Source organism: Rhineura floridana, chromosome 3 (genome assembly GCF_030035675.1).
Source record: "Rhineura floridana isolate rRhiFlo1 chromosome 3, rRhiFlo1.hap2, whole genome shotgun sequence".
Taxonomy (NCBI): Eukaryota; Metazoa; Chordata; class Lepidosauria; order Squamata; family Rhineuridae; genus Rhineura; species Rhineura floridana.
Genome location: NC_084482.1, coordinates 198,976,874 through 199,001,561, shown reverse-complemented (window position 1 = coordinate 199,001,561; position 24,688 = coordinate 198,976,874). Strand labels below are relative to the sequence as shown.

The 24,688-nt window shown below is 46.5% G+C and overlaps 1 protein-coding gene across 3 annotated transcripts; it reads right to left on the bottom strand.

Annotated features, from left to right (window-relative positions):
• Window positions 1–258: 258 nt before the first annotated feature.
• Window positions 259–24,656, bottom strand: ATF6B (activating transcription factor 6 beta). 3 transcript variants are annotated; one of them, XM_061619454.1, is made up of 16 exons: window positions 24,371–24,656; window positions 18,020–18,123; window positions 17,212–17,296; window positions 15,950–16,062; window positions 15,733–15,862; window positions 14,269–14,445; window positions 13,266–13,453; window positions 12,489–12,674; window positions 10,230–10,321; window positions 8,247–8,417; window positions 6,783–6,890; window positions 6,559–6,649; window positions 6,304–6,374; window positions 4,158–4,269; window positions 2,132–2,216; window positions 259–1,781 (listed from the first exon to the last, which is right to left on the bottom strand). In XM_061619454.1, the coding sequence occupies exons 1-16, from the start codon at window positions 24,543–24,545 to the stop codon at window positions 1,510–1,512; spliced, it is 2,160 nt and encodes a 719-aa protein (XP_061475438.1). In that variant the 5' UTR covers window positions 24,546–24,656; the 3' UTR covers window positions 259–1,509. The 3 variants fall into 3 exon arrangements, with proteins under 3 accessions (XP_061475438.1, XP_061475441.1, XP_061475439.1); XM_061619457.1 differs by lacking the exon at window positions 24,371–24,656 and adding an exon at window positions 18,207–18,785; XM_061619455.1 differs by having other exon boundaries at window positions 260–1,781; window positions 17,212–17,293; window positions 24,371–24,515.
• Between the last annotated feature and the right edge of the window lie 32 nt (window positions 24,657–24,688).

Here is a 24,688-nt window from a genome sequence, read left to right as displayed (position 1 = left end):
TGCCCCTCTCCCCATACATGCAACTGGAGGCATCTGGAAATGCTCTGGATGGCCATGCAACTAGCCCATATTCCCCTGCCCGTCCCTACCCCAACCAAGGGTCCACCTGATCACCAGCTTTTTCATTTCAAAAGAGATATCTTGATTTCTCCCACTACCAGGGTAATTTTGAAACCCGACAGTGCAATTGTATTTATTTTTATTTAACAAGATTTATATATCACAATTTAAAAAACACTAAGTGCTTTACATAAAATAGAAAATATTCATAAGAAAATACAGATAAAAATCAACAGACTTCAAAACGACAGCAGACATAACATTATGAAAATACAGATGAAAATCAGTAGCTTCAACACAAATATACTTAACAAAATTACATGTCTGGACAGGCTTGCCTAAATGAAAAAAGCTTTAATTGGCAGTGAAAACAAGTCAGCAAAGGAGCTTGCCTACTATCAATAGGCAGGGAGTTCCAGAGAACAGGCGCTGCCACACAATTGCAGCTTCACAAATATTGAGATTTGAAACAACAGTAATAAAAAGCAGAGGTAGGTTTGATATAAAATCACTCAGCTTTTCCTCAGAGGGATGGTGGTATTTTGCAACTGAAGACAAAACTGGCTTAACCAAGCACAATATTGCTCTAACCTCTCTGGTTCATGCTGTGTTCGGGTTGTTTCTTTTATAATAGAACTACCTCAGCATCAGTTACTAGCAATAGCATGCAAAGTTTTTTTATTTGGGTCCAGCTCTCCTGTTGGGCTCTTATGAGTTGTCTGTATAATAGTGGTTCCAAACCAGAACGAAAAACAAAGAGAAAAAGGTCAGGTCACACATTATGTTTATTTGTAGCTATTGTTCATTTTTTAAAAAACACAATTTTGCCGGGGGGGGGGGGGGGAGACAAGGAGGATCCAAAGGGGCAGGTCTAAGTTCCATCAGAGTAACTGGGAGAGGAGTACATCCACCCATATACATATATACACATTCACTCTCTCCACTTCGTAGATTTCCCTTTCCCTCTCTCATACACACACACGTACAATTGCAGACAGCAGTTTAAAGGCACCCCTTCTCACTCTCCCTCATTTACAAATGCACAGATTTCATCGTCTCAGCCGCTAGGGAGCAGCAGAGACACACAGAAAGTCTCATCAGGGCCATGCTGAGGCATAGAGATCTGGCTGCAAGGGGGGAAAGGTGGCCATGGGCACGACCCAGCACCCCTAGACGCAGGAAGAAATCCCTACTGACCCATCCTGGAAGCAGCAGCAATATTAGATAAGGACCCTCCCAAGAAGAGGAACATCTCTGAGGAGGTACGGCCCAGCCACTCCACAGAGTGGGTACCAGCTAGCAGAAGTGGTATTGTCCATTCCTCAACACAGGCAGGGTTCCACTAAGGGGGGATGTCCGCTTCCCTGGTGGGAGTAGCACCGTTGCCAGGACTGTGTCCTCTTCCCCAGTGTAGTTGGGGCTTTCTTTATACCCTTCCAGAGGGTCAGGCTAGCCTCCTCCGTGCTCCCCGAGGTACAGGGTGCGATGTGGGTGCCGCCTGCCCGAGGTCAAAGTGGGCCGGTGGGACCGCAGAGCTGCACGGGTCGTCGCTCTCCCGGAAAAGGCTGGAGAAGGGTGGGTGCGGTTGTCACGGATGGGGTCTTGCCGCTTCAGGAAGGGGGGCACCGTGGAGCTCTTGATGTGGATGACGCGGGTGTCCATCACCTCACAGTCTATCTGCATCATCACCTCGTAGCCCAGGGAGGAATTGTACAGACTCTCTGGAGGAGAAAAGAAAACCAGCAATGAAACCCAAATGCCTCTGGGGTGAAAGAGGGAATTGTCCCTGTTTTTATAACTATTGCAGGGGTGGGGAATCTGTGGCATCTTCTGATGTTGCTGGACTTCAAATCCCATCAGCCCCAGCCAACATGGCCAACGGTCAGGGATGATGGTAGGTGTAGCCCCACCAAATCTGGAGAGCCACAGGTTTCCCACCAGTGGTATATTGTTGTAACCCACCCTGGGACCTTACAGCAAAGGGTGGGTAAGGAATCATACATTTTAACGTGTGTGTGTACGTGTGTGCGTGCGTGTCCCTCAATTCTACCCACACATTTATTTATTTTACCATTGAGGGCCATGGCTGGCATCACCAGTGACATTTTAGGGCGAGATGTTTTGTTGTGGCTGATGGCAGGCAGCAGTAAGTGATCCTAAGATTTCAAAAAAGAGAGAGAGAAAATATTATTATTACCACCACCTGCCCTTCTCCCAGAGGTCCCAGGGCAGGTTACAACCATTTTAAAACACATAATTTAAAACAGTTAAAAATAACCTAAACGTAACAGAAAACAGAGTGGGTCCTAAAAATATACATCTCAGATGTTGAAGGTCAGGATAAAGAGGTACGTCTTCAGCATTCGTTGAAAGCTGTACAGTGAATTTGCCTGACGCACCACAGTTGGGAGGGAGTTCCATAGCTTAGGGGCTGCCACAGAGAATGCCCTCTCCTGGCCCGCCACCACCTGAACTTCTGAGTGTGGCGGAACTACCAAAAGAGCTCCTTCTGCTGATCTCAACATCCGAGAGGGTCTGTAGGGAAGGAGGCGGTGTTTCAGATATTTGAGACCTAAGTCATTTAGGGCTTTAAACACTAACATGAGTACCTTGCACTGGGTCTGGAAATGAACTGGCAACCAATGCAGCTGTTTTATAACAGGGGTTATATGAGTTCAAAAAGGAATCCCCACCAGTAATCTGGCTGCTGCATTTTGGACCGGTTGCAAGTTTCCGAGTAGTCTTCAAGGGCAGCCCCACATAGAGCACATTGCTATAATCCAGTCTGGAAGTTACCAGAGCATAGAGCCCTATGGCAAAGTCTTCTCTGTCCAAAAGAGGCTGAAGCTGGCAAACTAGCCAGAGCTGGGAAAAGGCACTCCTAACCACTGAGGCCAGCTGAACCTCCAGTGACAGTGTTGGATCAAGGAATACCCCCAGTCTGTGGATTTGTTCCTTCAAGGAAAGAGCAACCCCATCCAGAACAGGCCATCTTCCCACCTCCTCGCCATGAGAACTCCGGATACATAACACCTCTGTCTTTTCAGGATTCAGTCTCAATTTATTGGCCCACCTCCAGTCCATCACTGCCTCCAAGCACCAGTTCAACACTTCAACTGCCTCTCCTTATTCAGATGGAATAGAGAGATAGAGTTGACATCTGCATATTGGTGGCACCTCACTCCACATCTTCTGATGTCAACTCCCAGTGGCTTCATATAAATGTTAAATAGCATGGGGGCAAAGATGGAACCCTGCAGAACACCACAGGATAATTCCCATGGTGCTGAACAGTAGCCTCCCATAACTACTTTTTGGAAGCGGCTCTGGAGATATGAGCAGAACCACTGAAGCACAGTGACCCCAACCCCCACCTCCTCGAGACATTCCGGAAAGATATTGTGGTCAACAGTATCAACACCCGCTGAAAGATCAAGGAGAACAAGCAGGGCTGCCATCCCCCTATCTCTCTCCTGACAAAGGTCATCAACCAGGGTGACCAAGGCAATTTCAGTGCCATGGCTAGGTCTGAAGCCAGATTGGAACAGATCCAAACATGCTTGAAGTTGGACCGCCATCACCTTCTCAAGCACCTTACCCAAAAAGGGGATATTTGCCACTGGGCAATAGTTGTTTAACACTTCTTATATTACCATATTATATTACCCTCTGTGAGCGTGGCACTTTTACAGATTAACAAAAAGACAGCTCCTTGACCCCAAAGAGTTTACAATCTAAAATTCAACACAGGGAGGCAAGGGTGGGGAAGAGAAGAGAGATGAGCGACAGAGTAAACACAGCTGAATACAATTCAGTTCAGCAACATCTACAGAGCCACCCATTTCATGTATTTCAACAGAGGCTCCATTTTCTTCTCTATCCCAGTTTCTATAATCTTCTGCACAAGGCATATCTACACCCTACTTAAGTCTCCATTGCTGACTTCTCTCTCTTTTTTTGTACAGGAGCCACAGGCTTGGAGAACAAAGGGCACCACGTTGTGAACTTTGAGTTGGTCTTAATAAATAAAAGCATTATTACAGAGTCCACGCAACCTTCTCTGTGGTTCCACAACATTGGAGCTACTCGTCACTCACCCTGCGGAAGGACACCACGTAGAAGGTATCCTCGCGCCGATCTATTGCATCCATAAAGTCGTATTCGGTGCGGTCGGTGTGCCGATACACCTGCAGCTGACTCAGGGAATCCCTGGAAACACAGAGGAGGAGGAGATAGGGGTTGGCTTTTTTGCGAATAGAGGAGCTGTCTCTACCACATTACTGTCACAGGACACAGGAATGGAGTCTACAGGGGTTGAGAGGAAAGAGCAAATAGGTGAGGAGCTAATTTATGGTGTGAATGAGATGCAGAGAGAACAGTGGCAGGCTGCCGCGGCTTCCTAGTAGCTGCCCTAGAAGGAGAGGAGCATCAAGCTCCTGGTGCCGTGGCTCAACTTACTCCTGAGCCAGGAGCAGTGGGCTGAAAAACGTTCAGCCGGTACCACAAAACCTCCCCTTCCAAATCTGCTCTGGAGGCTTGGGTAAACCCTCAGAGTAGAGATCTGGGAGCATGTGAAGGAAAAGGAGGAGAAATTCCATTAGTGAGCGGACGTCATTCTGCCCATGTAATGACTTCACTGAATGCAACTCAGGAAGGATATTCTGCTTGGGAGTAAAGGCTTCCTTATAAGAAAATAAGCTCAGATCAGGAACTCTGCCTATAAGAAAGTGAAGGTGGGAAGGTTTGAGGAGGAAGGACAAGTATGGCAATAATGAGGAGCGCAGATGATTACCAAATACTCTTCCCTCCTTCTGGCTGGAAGGAAAATCTACTGGGCCTATAGGGAGGTGTGTGCGCAAGGCAGGCCCCCACTTTAAGTCAGGGAAGGCAACAGCAGGTGAGCCAATGTCTTGGATGCAGGGAGCTCAATGCTACCTCTGCAGTGCCCTCCACAAGGGGCCCTGGGCCAGTCACACTCCTTCAAGCTCAGCTCTTCCCTGTCCACACAACAGGAACAATACTAGTTCACCCAGACATGCAAATCGCTTTTCTTCGCTATACTGGATTACCAGCAGCTGAATGTGCAAGTTGACCATGTATATAAAGTAGAAGTGCAGAACCTGTGGCCTTCCACATCCATCAGCATGGCCAGTGGTCAGGGGTGATGGGAGTTGGAGTACAGCAACATTTGGAGGGCCACAGGTTCCCAGGCCACCTATATAAAAGGTTTGCACAGAAGCAATACATAAGTTTTGTCTGTGGTATTGCATGTGTGAACTAACTATCAAAAGACCCAAGTTCTCTCTTGGTATTTCTGCCGCCACTGAGTAATAAATGGAAACATAATGACCGGCCATGTTACTTCCTGTGTGCCCTCAATGGAAGGCCACAAAGAGAGAAAGAGAGGTTGTGTAGAAAGACCAAATTAGAAACTCTAATACAGTAGGGCCCCACTCATACGGCGGGTGAGGTTCCAGACCCCCGCCGAAAAGCAAAAATTGCCAAAAAGTGGAACACCGACAATAAAATGGCGCCCGATACCTGAAAGACGCCAAAAAAGTGGAACAAGCGCCATATGAGTGGGGCCCTACTGTAATTGAAAAACGCCATATTAGGGGAACACCGAGAAACGGAATGCCAAAAAGCAGGCGTACACTGTTAGGCATATGTCTCTGAATACCAGCTGCTGGGAACTGCAGTGGGAATAGTGCGGTTGCATCCAGATTCTGCTTGAGGGCTTCCCACATGGGCGTCTGGTTGGCCACTGTGAGAACAGGATGTTGGACTAGATGGGCCTTTGGCCTGATCCAGCTGCAGGGCATCATTATTAAGAGCATTATCATCCTGCTTTCCTGCTAAAAAAGCCTCCCTGAATGGCTTACAAATTTAAATGAGAAGACAGTCCCTGATACGTGACACAAAAGGAAAAGAGATTGAGTGGAAGGAGGAAAAAAAGCAAGCTTAGGAACTATTTTTTTGTTACAGAGACCTTGCAGCAAACAACAGGACAGGGAAAATTTGGAGAGGAGTGAAACATTGCAGTCCCACCTCTCTCTCTCTGGCTGCCTCCAGAGAGTCACTCCAACAAAACAGGACTCATTACAATCCCATATACTGGAAGATATGTGGCTTACAGGGTCAGGGTATTCTGAGTGAGGAAAACAGATTCCAAAAAGAGGCCCCACAATGAAAAGGCAGAGAGGCAATCTATCTCAGACAGGATTCAGTGCAGGAGCCGCTTACCTCTCAGGGTGCCTGGGGGGACTGGCAGGCACATAGTGGGAGGGGCTGGGAGGCTTCTTCTGCAGTTTGTCCTGAAATGAGAACGCACAGATGGAAGGCAGGGATGGGTAAAGGCTGGCGGCAAGAGAGTCCTTAACACCTCTCACCTTTTGGCAAACCACAACAAGATTTTGGAATCCCCTCTCTAGACCCTGGTAGTTATTAATACTGTACTCCTATTTCCCTGTCTGAGCCACAGGCCGCATCATGTCACACCTGGCTGGCTGGTGCTGTTTTGCGAGACTGTGAGGGTTTCCTCCGGTTGATCTGATGTCGGCGGACCCAGCCGCTCAGCTCGTCGGCCAGCCTGTAGATGGAAAAGCAGGCAAGCAGAGGGTCACCCACCATGTTTCCGGGTCTTACTACCCCCCCAAAAGCCTCCATGCAGGCAAAACCTCCAGAAATGCTCAGCCACAACTTCTCCTCCCACCATGACCTACCTGAGAGATTCAGTACGATTGAACTGGCGGCAATCTGAAGCGAGGAACAACTTGTCCAAGTCCCTCAGCATCAGGTCCTTCATGTCAGAGAAGGGAGCCGACAGGTTCCTTCAGGGAGGGGGCAGGGAGGAGGGTGGAATGCAGGGGAAACGAAACATGAATATTCAAAGAGGCTTCAGCCCAGAAGGAATCAATAGACAGTTATGGGCTAAAAAGATCAAGCGCCTTGTAAGATTTGTAAATAGCTGCTTGCCCTGAAGCATTACATCAACCTCACAAATAGCCTGCACAAGCAAGCAAGCACATACATTGATTTATTAATAATTCCCCTTCACATGATCAGACAGGGAAAATGTTGTAACTTAGAAGACAAGGCCCATGCTTAAACGTTGTTTAGCCTCTTCCCAGACTCATGTGCTTCTCCATGCAGCAAAGGAGTTTAAAGCTTTGGCTTGTGCTTTTAGCGAACTCCAACTTCCCAGGGCTGTCTAAACCAGGAACTGTGATGCACACTAACAACGGTCAGTTTCAGCTTCAGAAACCACAGTTTGAAGTTGGCTTGTTTGAAACTACCCACAGATGGCACTGACCACAGAGGACATGACAAAGAACTAAAAGCAAAACTTCTCAACTCTTCCTCCCAGCCACATGGGAGAGAGGACAGGGGGTGGGGAAAGCACACAAACCTGGGAGGAAGCGAGCTTCATTCACATCAAGCAAAACCAGGGGTTGACAACCTGGCGCCCACAAAGGCCTTCAGTAGGGACCTCAACAGGTAGCCCAGAATCTGAGCTTTTTTCTTTTTTTAATGTCTCTCTAGCCATCCTAGAAAGAAAATTATGAAGCAAAACATGCAGGTGCTCTCTAAGCAATTTATGTGAAATGAGCCAGCCTGGCTGCTCTCGCCTGTCAGTGTTACTAACCAATGAGTCAGAGCTATGATTACTAAGTGAGTTGTGAGGCTTTGGTTTAGGGTTGGCATTGGAGCAAAACAGGGTTCTTGTACCTTTCACAGCTGGAAAAGCCTTCTGTAGTATGGAAATTATGGAAAAGCTTTGCCATGACTACTTTGTAATTTTGTGTTACGCCACACCTATTCATACACACATGCACATGCTAACCCCCCTTCCTGCATTCAGGTGACCCAAATGAAATGAAATGACATTGTCGCAGTTCAAGAAATCACAAAAGCACTCGGGGAGGATGTGGAGCAGGGAAGGCGAGAAGTATGGCCTAAGGAGGAGGCGTGGCCTGGACAGAGTCTAAAGAGCCAGCGTAGAGAGGCCACATTCCCCCCCCTCAAGTCCGAGGATTCCCACCCGTGTCTTAACATAGCATTCAAATGTGGCCAATGGTTTCTTTCTGGCTGTTCAGGCCCCCAAAATAATTTAATGGAGAGACGCACGGCGGGCAGGTCCTGCTCCTCACCGCCTTGTTATTTCTCCACCCAGCATCCAAATTTACCGGAATTGTGCCTTTCCCGCCCTGGCTGGGGCCTCCTCTTGCTGTTCCTCCTGCTCCTCCTCTGGAATGTCATGAGCCTCCTCTGCTATGCCTAGAAGGTGCCTCCGACCTGGGCCAGACTCCATGTCCTGCTTGGGCAGGTCCCCGTCAGCCACCTTATGCTCACTGATGCTGGAGGGATGGAAAAGTAGAATCAGTTCCCTGGAGGTTCCTGAGGTACATTACCAGGGATTGGAGTTTACTTTATCAATACAGTAGAGCCCCGCTTACCGGCGTTCCATTTTGCGGCGTTCTGCTGATGTGGCGGCTTTCAATTCGGGGAAATTCCCCGTTTTAAAGCCAATTTTGCGATTTTACGGCATTTTGCGACATTTTTGGTCATTTTTGCACGACGCGGCCCATTATAGTCAATGGGTTCTGCTTTACGGCGATTTCCGCTTTACGGCGGGGGCCTGGTCCCTAACCCGCCGTATAAGCGGGGCCCTACTGTATTTAAATAATGTCTTAAAAAATTATAAAGTCCACATTCATAGAAAATTTAACAAGGAGGCATAAAACATAAAAACACAATAGTAAGAATTATGTAATTTTTAAAAAATCATGTTCCAAAGGCCTGTATGAACAATACGGTTTTTAAAAGACACCTTAAAAAACCCAGGGGTCAACTCCTGGTGAACTTCTGTTGGCACGGAGTTTCACAAGACAGGGCCTGCCACATTATAGGCTTGGTCCCCAGGAAAGGGTAACAGAACCTCCAGGGGCATAGGAGACCCATCAAAAGTGTCCCATCAGAAAGCCTAATAAGCAATGAAGTGAAGCCTCCTTACACCAACTCAAGCCCGCCGCATCTCAGAGGTTACTGTCCAACATGCCACGTTTCCTCCTCAATCTACCCCAACTGTTGGAGAGAAAAGCACGTGAAGAGATGACCCAGCTTCCTTATGTCTGCCATCTTCCTGGGATAGCCCAGAGTAGGAAGACACAGACAATTAGATGTAACACAGATGTGAAAGGCCACAGAAGACAAAGCAGATATATGGCCATATCCGTGTAAAAATGAGAGAACTGAGTGGCATTTTTAAAAGATGAATTGTGGCATAAAATTTGTGGACTAGAGCCCCACTTTGTTGGATGCACTTGAACTTGTTCTGTCAGCACAAGGACTTACACTTGCAGAATTGAACTCCCCTTCTCTCTGTTCTCTTTGTGTTCCAGAGGATTGGGGGAAACCCCAGAACAGATTAAAGGAGCGCACGGGGGCAGGAGGGGGAAACGTTCCATTGCACAAGCGTAAATCCTCGTGCTGATGGATGAGTTACGCAGCATTAACATTGCACACAACCCTTAAAGATGTATTACTGCTTTTTAACGTTTGAAATAGGTTTTTTAGTTTTATTTTGAACTGTATTGTTTTACTTCATTTTTGTTTGCTGCCCTGGGCTCCTTTGAAAGGAAGGGCAGGATTGAAATTTAATAAATACATAGAAGAAAAATGAAATAATCAAGTGTTCTCCACAGTTGGCAGATGCACATACATGTGTATGGGACAATAAGTGGCATAATGGCAGGGGCCAAAAGGCCATAAAGTTTTAAGAGGTAGGTCTGCAGAGCAGAAATGTACACAAGATTAGGAACTATGAGCCACGGCATGCAGCTCTTTTCCAAACACAATGCGAAAACGAAGAGCTGAAACAACAACAAATGTGGGATTTCAAGACTCTAGCCCTGTAGGAATAGATTCAGTAAGCAGGTCATCGTCTTCCCAGAAACAGGTTCATCCCAGAGAAAATACTTCCCTAACAGGTCTGCTGGGTTTAGCTCAATATCCAGCAAGCCTACACATGCCAACTTCATTTACACCTGCTCCGTCTGCGAGTGAAACTAAATTCTCTGGGGCTTTTCCAGATTCAAAGTCTTCAAGACAAGGATCAACTAACAAGGTTGCTTATTAACTAAGGGCAAGAATAGATTCCAAAGACTCACCTGACAGGCCCAAAGTTGAAGGCTATGAAAAGCAGCACAACCATGACACAGACAACTTTGCGGTTCCCAGAGCAAAATTTCAGCTCACGGTTCTACAGGGGGACACACGAGACAAACTTTGCCCGTTTTTGTATTTATTTATTTATTTATTTATTAAATTTATTAGTTGCCCATCTGGCTGGTTGTCCAGCCACTCTGGGCGACGTACAAGATAAAAAAACAATACATTAAAACATTCAAATTTAAAACCATAACAGTAAAAACCTAACCCACCCCAAAAGCCTGCCTGAACAGCCAGGTCTTCAAGGCCCGGCGGAAGCTCATCATAGAAGGGGCATGGCGGAGATCATTTAGAAGTCTCACTGTCCTTGTAATGGGATTGTAAACACTTGAGATTCCATATTGGATCCTAGCGTCATTATACCTGCATGGCACATCTCACATGGAAAGGAGCCAAACAGGAACACATCCAGTCAAAGGCTGCTGCCATTCAAAAGGGGGAGAGCTGTTTTTCATTAACAGCCTGCATCCAAGTTGCATTATTAAAGGTTTCAAGACAAACTGAACCAAACACCAATTCTTTTGAAAGAGAATATGCTGTTCTTCATAAAACAACGGACAAATTAACCGCTGTGCCACTGCAATAAAACTGGCAAAGCCACCTCATTTTACTGGTAGTAAGCACTATAAAACTGCTGCTTTAGTTTCATTGTTGTGTTTTAATATACTGTATATTGTATGGCTTTTCTTTCATACTGTAAACTGCCCTGGAATCTATCATGAAGGGTGGTATATAAATGTTAAACCCAAAATAAATAATGGCCCCTCTACAGAAGAGTGATGGCAAGATCAGTAGTATTATGAGAGGCCGAAGTGATACATTTCAGCAAGTATGAAGAGCTCAACACCTCATTCACCGACTACTGAAGGGAAGACCGATACAGGAAAGTAGGAAGTCTTATCCTGCCAGGTCCCCAGAAGAACAGAAGGAGATCCCACCACCACCACCATCCCTTATCTCTTCCTGCAGGGAGGAACAGAACAGGCAGAGGGAAAATCACACACTGGGAGCATCATGCACACTGGCTCTTGTACAAGGCCAGCGCCAGGCATGAGGGGGCCCTCGGGCACTATCACACACATCTCATGCAGCCAGTGCAAACTTAGATAGGCCCAGCTGCACCACCTCCTGCGTCGTCATGTGCTGTGCACCCACGCCTATGTGCACGCTGATGTGGCAAAATGAGAGGTGGGGCAGCTGGGCCTGTTTAAGCCTGCATCCGCTGCATGGGAGGGTGTTGTCTAGGAGAGCTCCTACTCCATGCTCTGCCCCTGCATCAGGTCATGAGGCATGATTTGCAGCCTGGGGTAAGGGGTTGGCACCCCCGCTGCCATCTTGGAGGTGTCAACCCCTTACCCCAGGCTGCAAATCACAACCCACAACCCGACACTGGTGCAGATCACAGAGCTCCATCTTCTCAGCTCCAGCCTATAGATTTAGGCAGGGGCCCTTCTGAGCCACAGGAGCCCTCAGGCCCATGACCAACCTGGCTGCCCACTGGCGCTAAGCCTGCTCTTGTACGATGATGCCAACCCCGTTCTTATACAGACGGAACTTGAGGCTGTATTCAGATAAGTCCTACTCAAAAGAGGCCCACTGAAATGAATGAACCTAAGTTAGCCATGTCTATTAATTTCAATGGGTTTTCTCTGAGTAGGACTAGCATTGAATACAACTCTTGGTGTATACATGCAACAACCACAACAAATGTTAAGAGGCAGCCAGGCAGAGCTTCTTGGGCCACAGTGACTTCTGTAGTACTCAGAGCAATACCATTATCACTAACAGCAAACTTCAGGTGGTGAGCGCCAACAGGATCAGAGTGAAAACGGGACCCCTGAGAAACTAGAGAGAGGTTTCTGCTTGCTTGAGGGAACCCCAAGGTTCACAGAAATACTAAAAAAAAAAAAACCCAGCTCATGCCAGCTCAGTAGCCACAGAATGCTGAACATCAGGATTTCATGTGCATCCTCCCCAAATCTGCTCCAGAGGGTTGCAGGAACCCCCAAACAGATGAGGGTGTAGGGAGAGGAAGTTTCTTTGCACAGGCATAAGTCAGCCTAAGGCATAACGGAACTACTTTGCTGGATGGCGTCCAACAGGTTTGCTGAAATGTGGATATCATACATACAAGACATGGGGGTAAACGAGAACACATTTCCTTAACAAAGCCACAAGTCTGACCAGCATGCACTCACCTCGTTCAGGACACAATCCAATCGACGGCGGAGGAGAACATTCTCTCGCCGCAGTCGCTCGTTCTCTGTCAGGGCCTCCCGCAGCTGGGACTCCAACCCTTGCAGATATTCCTTCTTTTTTCGCCGTGATTGGCAGGCTGACTCACGGTTCTTAATCATTCGCTGCTGCCGTTTAAGTACCTTGATCTTCAAGAATTAGCAAGAGAAAAGGTTATTTACACACAGCGATGCTTGAAAACAGAAACGGAGATCTTGCAGCCTTCCAGATATTTTTGGACTACAGCTCCCATCATCCCTGACCACAGAGCATGCTGGCTAGGGCTGATGGGAGCTGGCACCCAACAACTACTGGAGGGCCACAGGTTTCCCCACCCCTGCTGTAAATTGAGCAACTGAATGAGATTCAGGCATTGAAATCGGAGGCTTCTGGTATAAGACAAGATGAAGGTCAAATTTTCTACAAAGTTAATATAAGGAATTCCTTGCCACATAATGTTGCTGCAGCCATTACCATTAAACAAGTGTCTAACATGTACAGCAGACAGATTTATCAAACAGCCACTGGTGGCAATATCTCCATGTTTGGACACAACGGCGTGGATATTACTGGCAAAACCCTCCCTTTGACTAGACATTGCTGGAAGACAGAGTGTTCAGCCATGTCAACCATGTCCCCTGCAGTGATATGTTCAGGAGAGGTCCCAGGACCGGACTGAGAAGTCTCAGAATAGCAGAGAGAAGAGAACCATGAGTTCTTACTAAAAATACATGACTTACATCAATCTCTTGGTTGCAGGGTCCTATTTGCGTTGGTGCAGGGACAATAGTTTTGGCTTCCGGTTTGGGGGGAGAGGGAGATGGTTTGGCTGGAAGACTTTCCTTCACAGGGGACTGAACTTTGATCAGCCCCGACACAGGGAGATGCAGCAGTTCAGACTGGGAAATCACAACACCCTGTGCTGGAACTGAGACAAAAAAAGCAAAGGCAAAGCCACGTCAATCCATGCTTGCTGCACATACACTGTAGTCTTTGCCCCACAAGAAAAGGTCTCTCCTCCGCTGAGCCCAACCAAAATTGTTTTCCTCTATTATTAAATTTCTGTCATGCCCTTCTTCCCCAAAGGAGCCCAGGGCAGCAAAGCAGCAAAACAATACAAAAATAAAATCAATGAAAACATTTAAAACAAAGGTTGTCAGCCTTTTCAGCCCTGTGGACACATTTGGATTTTTGAGCAAGTGCTGTGGACAAACACCCGGTCACCTGTCTCGGCCCACCCTTAGATCAGCCTCCACACAAGCTACAGAAAAAGGGCACACACATACACCTCACTTGCTGAAGGAAAAAGTCAGATCCAATAGAATTAGTGAGCCGTGAAAAGCACATAGAGCTCAAAGAAGTGGGAAAGTCACGCTTCCAACTTCCTAATTCAGCTCTATATATTTCTCAAGGGAGAAAAAAGCAACCGCTCTCGCTACCTCATGTCCAAGGGGGAAGTAGAGGGGATGGTTCAGTGGCCGGGTGGGTCCCCAAGGAAGTCCTCAAGGGTGCCCCTGTGCGCCACATTGGTAACCTGTGATTTAAAGCATTTTAAAACATGAAGGACACCTGAAAACCAGGACTTGTGTGTGCCTAGTACAGCATGCTGAACTGCACTTAGAACCTGGATTCAAGGAGGCCATAATTACACGAACCCCTCTCTGTCAGTGTTCCCCAATGTGCTGCCTTCCAGATGTTTTGAACTACAACTCCCACCAGCCCCCCAGCCAGCACAATCATTACCTGAAATTCCTGGGTTGATAGTCTGTGACTGGGTGACAGGTACAGGCTGCAATAAGATGGTCTGACTGGAAGGGGCCGTTGGCTGCACTGGGACAGTGGTCACCACAACTGGCTTTGGCTGAATGAGGGGCTTCCGACTAAGAATGTTCTCAGCTTTGTTAGGAGTTGCTGGTTTCCCTGAAACAGAATGAGCTAATCAATGGAGCAGCAGGCACTCTCTTTTCTTAAGGTCCAAAAGTCTTAGTCAGAAATTAACTTAATGGATGGGTCACTCTGAATGGGAGAAGCTCGCCATGTATGAAATGAAGTGGGAGGGAGGAGAAGAGTAAGCAAGTGAGAAATGGCAGATCCTCCTATCACTCCCTTTATTCAAGCAGAATGGAACGGGAGGGAAACTGAGGACCAAAGTAGTGGGCAGAGTCAGATACAATGTGAATTTTTGTTCTTTGTACAGCAGACTAGTCTACACGCTCACTCCTCTATATCCTTCCTCCAGACAAGCAAGAAGCGTTATCAGAGTTCAAGGACATATTCCAGCCAGTCAAACACACTCAAGGAGGACGTGGTCCGGGGAGAGGAGATGCAGCTAGAAAGGGGGAGAGTCCCAAGTGCCAGACAGAGAGACCTAGGGGGCAAAACATGGCTCCAAGGCCCAGAATTCCCCATCCCTGACTTAGAAGCTGGGTTCAAAGTAGGGTGCTATGAACCAAACTCTTCCCTAGAAGATTTCTTTGCGTAATCAGAGCTTCAACCAAGTGTCCCAAATTGACATCCATCTACTCTCACAACATTTATTTTAAAATCAAATCTAACAATTTTACCCTGCTTGTCTATGTAATATATGTCTAAAGCAGCTTACAGATTATCAAGAGCAAATAATAAAAAAGACATCAATATTGTTAAGGCAATTTTTAAAGAAAAGAAAAACACCTTTATTTTTTAAAGATCATAGAACAGTAGAATTAGAAGGGGCCTACAAGGCCATGGAGTCCAACCCCCACGTTCTGTTTTGCCCTCCAGTGAGCTGCTGGCACGTCAGCAATGTAACTGTCTTAACTAGTATTTCAATGAACAGTCTGCTTCAGAGAGGGGGGAGAGGGGGGGAGAGAGAGAGGGGAGCAAAAGGTCAACTTGGGCGCAATAAAATCTGCACATGCAGCTAATGCCAGGAAGGGTAACATATTGCTGGCAAGAAGGAGCTCTGGAGGATGAGATGAGGCTCCTGAGACAAAAGAACACGTGAAACATTGATTTAAACCAGAGGCAGTCAACGTGCTGCCCTCTAGATGTTGGACTACAACTCCCATCATGCTGGCTAGGGCTCATGGGAGTTGAAGGCACCAAGTTGCCTACCCCTGGTTTAAATTAACTGGGCAATTTTTTTGTCACAGGACTCTCATATTTAGCTGAATTTGCTTCCCTAGGCCCTCAATATTTCTACCCTTGCTCTCATCTGCTACATACCTGTTTCAGGAGCCGGGACTATGCTGATGTGCACAGTGCCAAAGGGGGGTGAAAGAACATCTCCAAACATGCACGGAGGGGTTGGAGGGTGCTCAGTCTTCACTCCCATCACATAATCTGGCCCAGCGGCCTGCGAGAGAAAAGCACAGATTTGAACACAAGAGCTTAAAGACAGGGGAACAAGATTCTATTGTATAAAGAGATCCGGCAAGCTTACCTGCCCTGGGAGATCACATGATGAGGAAGAGGAGGAAGAAGAAGACGACACCGCCGACGAATCAGAGCAATGAGATGAAGCAGGGGAGACCGGCTCTGACTTCACCTGGAGTTCTAAAGGAAGAAGATAGACAAATTGCTAACACACTTTCACCCAGCCAGTACAGCCAAGAAAACAGCCACTTAAAATGATCTCCTCTCCCGCACCCTTCAGGAGGGTTGTACTGAAAATAAAAGTTCGACAGGTATTGGTCAGAGAGGTTCTAAGTTGAGGGAAAGTTCCTTGTTGCCCTGAAGCCAAATCTGGCCCTCAGATGGCTGCTAGTTGGCCCCTTACTGCCGTCCAGTGGCAAAAAGGAGCAGTTTAATCCTAGCCAAGAAATCTTCAGGAAGAAAACAAGTTGCAGGTTCTTCTGTGGCTTTCAGCTTCAGCTGGGAGAAGTCCGGCAAGGGGGGAAGGGAGAAGCTGAAAGCAATATGGCTTCTCACCCATTCGGCTGCTCTGCCCCCCAGCCAGTTCAGCTGCTAACTGCTGATATTAAACATGAAAAACATTATGTCCACAGACACTTGGACTAGGCAGTCCAGAATGGAAAGATTGCCCCATGTTACTTCTAGGCAAGTAATATCACTGCTCAAAATATCCTGAGGCTCAGAAATAAAATAAACCTCCCTGTCTGGATCAGATCACAGATCCATCTAACCTGCTGGCCAACAGTGGTCGGTTTGATGCCTCTGGAAAACCCATTAGGAGGGCATGAAAGCAACAGCCCTCTCCCCCCCCCCACACCTGCAAGAAAGGAATCTCCCTACCAAGTGGTCCATTGGTTCCACCTAGTTCAATATTCACAACTCTGACTGGCAGTGGCTCTCCAATGTTTCACTGAGACCTTTTTAAACTGGAGGGACTGAGGATCAGACCTAGAATCTTATGCATGCAAAGCATGGACATCCAGTGAGTGGGGTTTACATTGTTTTTTTGCATTAATCCAAGAAGACAGACAACTCTAATATGGGCTTCTTTGCCATACACGTGTCTAAGCCATACAGATTCCAGCCTACCGCATACACACCCAGATATGGGGAACATCAGACTCTCCAGATGTTGCTGAACTACAACTCCCATCATCGCTGTCCACTGGCCATGCTTGCTAGGGCTGATGAGAGCTGCAATTCAGCAACATCTGGAGGCCAATGGTTCTCCACATTTACACAAAGGTCTACATACCAAGTTCTTAATGGCCTCCTCATAACGGTACTCACCTGGGAAGAGAGAGTCTTGCAGCAGATCCCAAGGCGGGTCCGGGGGCGTTGTTTCCATGTCAAGGTCAAACCCATCACTGAACTGCTACCCAGAGAGGAAGGACAGAAAACAAAATTGGTTGCACGTGTGTACGCGTACTTATTTAGTGGAAGCACCTTCCCAACTCTTTAGTCAAAAAAGGTTTCCAGAGTGGCTTACAAAAATCAGTAATGAGACAGTCCCTGTTCTCAGGTTTACAAGCTAAATGATACAACACAAAAGGAAAAAAGGAGTGGGAGGGAGGAGGAAAAATGCAAACTCAGACATCAGTCCTTAATGTTACAAAGTTCTTATAATGACCAGCTGAAATAAAAACAATTCGTGCAGCAGAGAAACCAGAAGCTGCTGGTGTCTTCACAAAGTCAATGAAGTGACCGCTGCTTCCCTTCTCTCTCTCTCTGTAGCCTGATTTTTCCCAGATGCAAATCCAGCTCAAGCCATCATGTACCCCACATAAGCACAATTGTGCATGCACATGCACTCTTAATACAGAAGATGAAGCAGCAGGAATGAAAGTGAGCAGGGCCTCAATATAAAGTTAATTCAGGGTTAATATAAAGTAGTGGGGAATGAGGAAAATAAAAAGAAAAGGAGATTTGAAGAGATGAGGAGAGCATCCTCCAATCAGATGGGTTTATAATAAACAGCTTAGAGGTCTTCTGTTCTAGAAAGCCGTATATAAATTCAGTTCAATAAATAAAAATAAAGTAAGTTACAGGAAACTGAATGCCTTTCCTTGGAAGACATTTGAAAGACGGCTGCTCTCACCATAGAATGAGCACATCCGCCATCCACAATGCTGCGTTCAAGGCAAGGGAAAAGTTCAGCTGCCACATCTCCATCGTCATCCAGGCAGCTGTAGAGACCTGCATCTGTGGGGAGACCAGAAAGGTACAATCTGTGGGGCAGCTAACAGAAATGCTTTCCACCCCTTTCTTTCACCTACAAGCCATACCTAACACTACCATCTGTAGGTGTATGTGCCTTGCACCACCTTGCTTTTGGAATTATAGAGTCTGCTGATTAGCTACATAAGCAACTCACTCTTAGTTAATGCAAATGGGTGTGTCTTTCCCAGCTGGACTGAATCTACTGTGATGTTGTCAAGATTTTCTCCTTGTTTTACAGCATGTACATTTTTCTTTTCACTGCTGTTGTTTAAACAATGTATTTTGTTAAATATAATAAAGACCACACCCAAAAAGGCCTTTCCCTCACAGTAGGCCCCTTTAGCTTCAACCAGTTCATGACAGGTAAAAACAAAACAAAGCACAGGAAGTCTTGTGGTATTTTATAAAGACTAGACGCAATGTGCCCAGAAAGGTGGGCTAGAAATATTCTGAATAAAGGAATAATAGTGATTTGATGTCACAAGCCAGGAATGGGGAACCTGTGGCTGCAACTCACATCAACCCCAGCCAGCAAAGCCATTGATTGAGAATGATGGGAGTTGTAGTCCAACAACATCTGAAGAGCCAAAATTTCCCCATCCTTGGATTAGAGTCCACTTCAACAGATACATGACAGGTAGACATTCAACAGGCAAATCCCTCCAGAAGATGCAGAGGGCTATAGCACCTGCTCCACACTTACCTATCATGCACCTGTTACAGTTGTCAAAGGGGGACAGAGGGACAATCTGATCCTCCCCCACCTAGTCACTCACCTGCCTCTTTGCCTTTTTAGCCCCACCCCCGTAGCCCCCTTCCTTGCCAGCCATGCTCCGCCCACTCCAAATAAGTCCTACCCCCCTTTCCCCAACTAGTAGCTATCTGCATAGGTGTAAACGGAGGGGGGGGAGGGCGGGCTGTGAGGCTTACATGATGGACTCTGTTACAACAGCAGCTGCAGCTCAGGACTCCCCCACCTATCTGCTGTGTCATACTACAATATCCATGATTCTGTGGGGCTTTGTTCCTGTTTCCCAGTATTTGTTTGTTGGTGTGTTTGTTTATTGAAAAATTATACCCGGCCTTAAAGGGCCTATTCATTTATTTATGGCCCTCGCAAGTCCTTAACCCTGGTTCCATCCACTTTCTTTGGACCAAAAGGCCTCATTTGGGTCCAACAAGCTGCAAAAGCTGTAAAGACGACTGAACTGTTGGTGTTTGCGGATGTTTGCGTGATCAGCACAGCTTACACTTGAGATTGAGACGGTCAAGAAACTCCAGAGGCAAGAGATAGTTTAAGAGTCCTTTTACTCGGACATTAAGGCATGCACACTTACGAAGTAGTTTCACTTTCCCCCTAGCAAGAAAACACTCAGTAACAGCACTCTACAGAAAGCCGCTTCTTCTCACAGAAATCAAACCCCCACAGAAGTCAAACCCCCACAGAAAGCTGGCAAAAGCTTCTGCAGCCTTTATCTGACTGGTTGCCTTGGTAGCAGCAGGTGGTTGGCCTTGAGGCCGTGCCAGGCCTCTGCCAAGGCTCTCCAAGGACCTTCAAGAAACTTAACTCATGCTCCAGGCTTTCAGGCTTGATGGAAAATAACCAGAGGTAGTATTGCCTATGGGTCAACAGCTCCCACCTTTTCCATCAAGACTGCACACTACATTTATATTTCAGCAGTACATTTCTACAGTACATTTTTACATACATATGCATCCAGTAATACATTTTAGTCTCCAGTTACATTACAGTACATTGCATACATTACGTTTTCAATTTACAGTTCACACAGCTCAAACTTTATTAATCAAACTTTGGTTGTACACAGGTCAGATACAAAGTTTCTGCATCCATCTCTATTGTTTTACTCATACCCGGGCCGCTGACTACACCCACTGTAAATCTGTCAGGCGGCTTCCCAATGTTAGCTCTTTCAGAGCGTCTTAAGGGAACTGGAGCTTCGGCTCCCACTGCACCACCACCTGTGCTTGTTCCTGGCACAGCTTGCTCAGGATATGTCAGATCGTCAGCCTTACGTTTCTTTGTTTTATGTTTGCCCCCAATTAGTTCATTTAATGCATCCTTCAGTGGAATTTGTGTTCCTTCCACTTTTACCCCTTGTGTTGGCGTTTCGTCTGACCCATCGAGTATAACTGTTTGTCTATGATCCCAAGGCTTGTCTGAGACTTTAATGCTTCTGCTCAGAACAACCTGCTGTGTTTGTGGGATCCACACTCTGTAATACGCATTCTGGAAACCCAGCACAAACCCTTCCTGTGCTCTGGGTGCCAGTTTGCCACGTCTTTTTCTCTGTGGAATGTGAACCCAGCAGCGGGCTCCAAATCTCTCTATATGCTGCACCCTAGGTTTTCTTCCAGTAAGCTTTTCATATGGAGACATTCCATTGCACTGTGCAACACCCTGTTGTGTATGTAATTTGCATACAAAATACACTCTGCCCAGAAAGAGTGTGCTAGACTGGAATCACCTAACATGGCTCTCAAAGCTTCCTGAAGCACCCTGTTTTTTCTCTCCGCAATTCCGTTACTGAACGGAGAAAATGGAGCTGTGAAATGCTGTTCAATTCCTTTACTTTCCAGGAATTCATTTAATGCCTTGCCTGTGAATTCCCCTCCCTGGTCTGAGCGTATCGCTTTCACAGTAACTTGATGCTGTGTTTCAATCTTCTTTATAAACAAACGCAGCTTCTGTTCTGCCTCATCCTTCTGTTTCAGCAAATAAACATGAGTGAATCTCGAAACATCATCTACCACCACCATAAAATACTTCGCACCTCCTTGTGAAGCCTGTATTGGCCCTGATAAATCTACATGAATGAGCTGGTAGGGAGCAGCTGTCATGCTTTCAGCCTCCCTGTTTATGAGTGCAATTGTCATTTTAGCTTTATGGCAGGCATCACAATCAATCAACTGACCACAATCTGTCAAATGCATGTTTTCACTATGACTCGGGGTTTTCTTAATTGTTTCGTAATTTGCATGCCCCAGCCTTTTGTGCCAATCATGCACACAGCCTTTATGTGTCTGCGCCTCAGCACCGAACGCAGCACACCCTGCCTGATTGCTCTGTATAACGAACTGTGCATCTTTCAGGCTTCCTTGCATGCATACCTCACCCCCTCTTTTCACAAAACATTTGTCCTTTTCAAACACCACATTAAACCCAATATTGGTTAATTTTCTGACTGACAGGATATTGTTAGACAATTCAGGGACATACAAAACATCTGTAATAATGCCAATCTTACGTAATTTCAACGTCCCTCGTGCCTTCACGACTCTTTTGGAACCATCTGCTAATAGCACAGAGTCCTGCACAGCTGTAGATGTGTGAAACAAACTCATGTCCTTAACGAGTGTATGCGACGCACCACTGTCAATCACCCAATCCGTCTCAATAATCCGAGGCTTTTCTGTACTGACAAAGTTCACGCTGCTCTGCTTCCAGCCTCCGTCTCTATTTTTTCGCTTGACTGCACAGTACCTTTGAATGTGCCCACGCGCTCCACAAAAATAACACGTTTTAGTGCCCTGCTGCTCTTTGAAGCTTGCCTGCTTACTTTTGACAGCTTGCAGCTCAGTCTTTTTCTTCTCTTGTCGTCTCTGCCATTCCTGGGTCAATTTTTCTTCAATAAAGTCCAGATTTAACCCCCCATCGGGCATGGCCTCCATCGCCATGACGAGATTGTTCCAAGTTTCATCCAGTGAAGCCAGAACGATATAAACTTTTTGAAGAATACTATGTTCCATCCCTCTATCCTCTAACTCAGCGAATAAGCGCCGGAATTCCGTGAGATGCTCAGTCATAGTGCACTCATCCGTGAAACGCATCTGGTACAGCCGTCTTGCCAGACACAGCTTAGATCCCGCTGTCTGCTGCACATGAAGGGCCTGCAACACGTCCCACATCCGTCTGGCTGAGGGTTCATCTCTCACGTACAAAAGTTGAGAATCGGATAGAGCCAGGGTAATAAACGCCTGCGCCTTCTCATCTTTGCGCCTCCAGGCCGCTTGAGGTGGTGCTGGTGGGGCCGCTTCTATCACCTCAAATAAATCCTCTTTTATCAGGAAAGCTCTCATCCTCAGCTTCCAGCTGGCGTAATTAGATTCTGTAAGCCTTTCCATCGGCATGCCTCCAGACATGTTGACAGCCATCTCTGCTCACCTCTGTCTGGCACGATCAATCAAGCTGCCCTCTGGAACACTGCCTTCAGTTCAGACCAGCCTCTTACTCTCGTGTAGCATGCGCTGGATCTGGGCCCATAACCCTGTTGGTGTTTGCGGATGTTTGCGTGATCAGCACAGCTTACACTTGAGATTGAGACGGTCAAGAAACTCCAGAGGCAAGAGATAGTTTAAGAGTCCTTTTACTCGGACATTAAGGCATGCACGCTTACAAAGTAGTTTCACTTTCCTCCTAGCAAGAAAACACTCAGTAACAGCACTCTACAGAAAGCCGCTTCTTCTCACAGAAATCAAACCCCCACAGAAGTCAAACCCCCACAGAAAGCTGGCAAAAGCTTCTGCAGCCTTTATCTGACCGGTTGCCTTGGTAGCAGCAGGTGGTTGGCCTTGAGGCCGTGCCAGGCCTCTGCCAAGGCTCTCCAAGGACCTTCAAGAAACTTAACTCATGCTCCAGGCTTGATGGAAAATAACCAGAGGTAGTATTGCCTATGGGTCAACATGAACTAGGCAAGAGCCTCCATAATATTAAATATAAATAAAAACATTTTACAGAGACAATAACCATTTTGTCACAGGTGGGGCGGTGTCTCAGTCACCATGAAAAACAGCAACAAAGAGTCTGTGGCACTTTAACACCTGTTTTTATCATGGCATAAGCTTTTGTAGGCCACAGCCTACTTCCTTTTTATATATATATCCACCCGAATCCTTCCAGGGGTACCAATGCTTACGAAGGGTTTGGTTTCCTTGGAATGAAGGTGACTGAAGACTGTGGTGTCTTAGAGGATATACAGTTTATTTATACATATATACAACCTAAGTGCAAGATAGAGGGGTTATCAGCATTAACAATCCATCAGATCTTGCTTCCCAAAGCGTATGGCTTTGGGGTTCAGTCCCTGAGAACAGGCCTCTTTGTGTGTCTTTCAGCTTCACCCGAAGACTAACAACACAATCCTCTTTTTGCCCCAGGATGAGGAAGCCCCTGGCCAGGTGGGGGGGAAGCCATCCTTGTTCCCATAACAACACATCTGTTTTTGCTAATCAGGCACTTAATTGTTCACTGGACAAAGGAAACTGATTTGTCCAATTTAGCAGACTGTATCCCTTAGGCACACAGTTATAAACTGGATGGGGACTCACAATTCTATGTAAACCCACCCCCATAATCCTATATTATTTTTATTGGGTTTTAAATAAAAAAAATTACAACAATCATTTTTGTTATTCTATTTAGTCTAAACAAGCACACAAAAGGTTTGATTTTCCTTAACAAAAGAACATGTGAGAAAGAACAGAGTCAAAGAAAAATAAAATCTATTGACAAACTAGAAACAGTACCAGCTTGTTCTTTCCCCTGGACTGTCCCTTCTGCCTCTGAATGACTGAAGGAGGAGTCAGATTTTCTAGGTATATGTTCCTGCTTTTGTTTCCTCCAGCTGTATACATTGTTTTCTTGATAGACCCTCAGATCTTCTTGAACTTCCGAAATGGAATTAAGATTGTTTGGTATTTCTTCTGCAGGACTGATAGAATCCTGTGCTTAAACAAGCCTGATTAATGTTTCAATTAAGAATTTCTGTATTATTTGGCCACTGAAGAAGACCAAAAAGTGGTAACGCCTTTGGTCTTCCTACTCTAGGAGCACTCATTGTAAACAGGCATGCACCACTTAAGGTGTGCTTTGTTATTAGTAGTTGTGCTCATTTCACTTCATGGTTATTAAATTTTTCTTTTAGTGTCTGCAACCCATTCTGGATTCCTTTTAGTTTAACTGGAGTCATGTGCCATCTTGAGATTGTTTTGGCGTTAAGCTCCTGTGTTCCTGAGCTTAATGACTTTTAAGATCTGTGACCGAACGGCCAGGATGTTGACGGTACCTCCACCCTGTCTGATTCTTCACTCATGCATCTGACAAGTAGGTGCCGGGCTACGAAAGCTTATCCCACCCCTTCGGGAAACTAGACAGTCTACGCCTCTGTCTGTCTCTCTGTCTGTCTTTCCTTCCTCGACCCCCGCTCACCCCAGTCCTCGCTGCTCAATAGATTATCCGCGCAGAAGCGGCTTGAGTCGCTCAAGAGCAGTAGCTCCGAAGCCAGCGCCGCCATCTTCCTTCCGCCTGTTCTTACACTACAACCGCCTCCGCCCCACTGCTGCCATAGCAACAGAAATGCCCAATAGGAAGCCCACTCCTGCATCTCTTCGACCAACCAGAAAGAAGAGGAGGCGGGGCACGGCCGGAATATTCACCAACGGAAAAGAAAGATGTTGCGGAAGCGTACAGAACTAGAAACCACGCTGCAAGGACAGAAAGCACTAATGCGCATGTGTAGAGTTTACT

Bases quoted from the DNA above. Each gene is read 5' to 3' on its own strand.
- ATF6B (XM_061619454.1), bottom strand. From the start codon at position 24,545: ATGCAGGAGTGGGCTTCCTATTGGGCATTTCTGTTGCTATGGCAGCAG. The intron at 18,124-24,370 runs GTGAGCGGGGGT...GTCTCCCCACAG, and splicing joins ATTGAGCAGCGAGGACTGGG to ATGCAGGTCTCTACAGCTGC. The intron at 2,217-4,157 runs GTGAGTGACGAG...TTGAAATCTTAG, and splicing joins ACGTGGTGTCCTTCCGCAGG to GATCACTTACTGCTGCCTGC.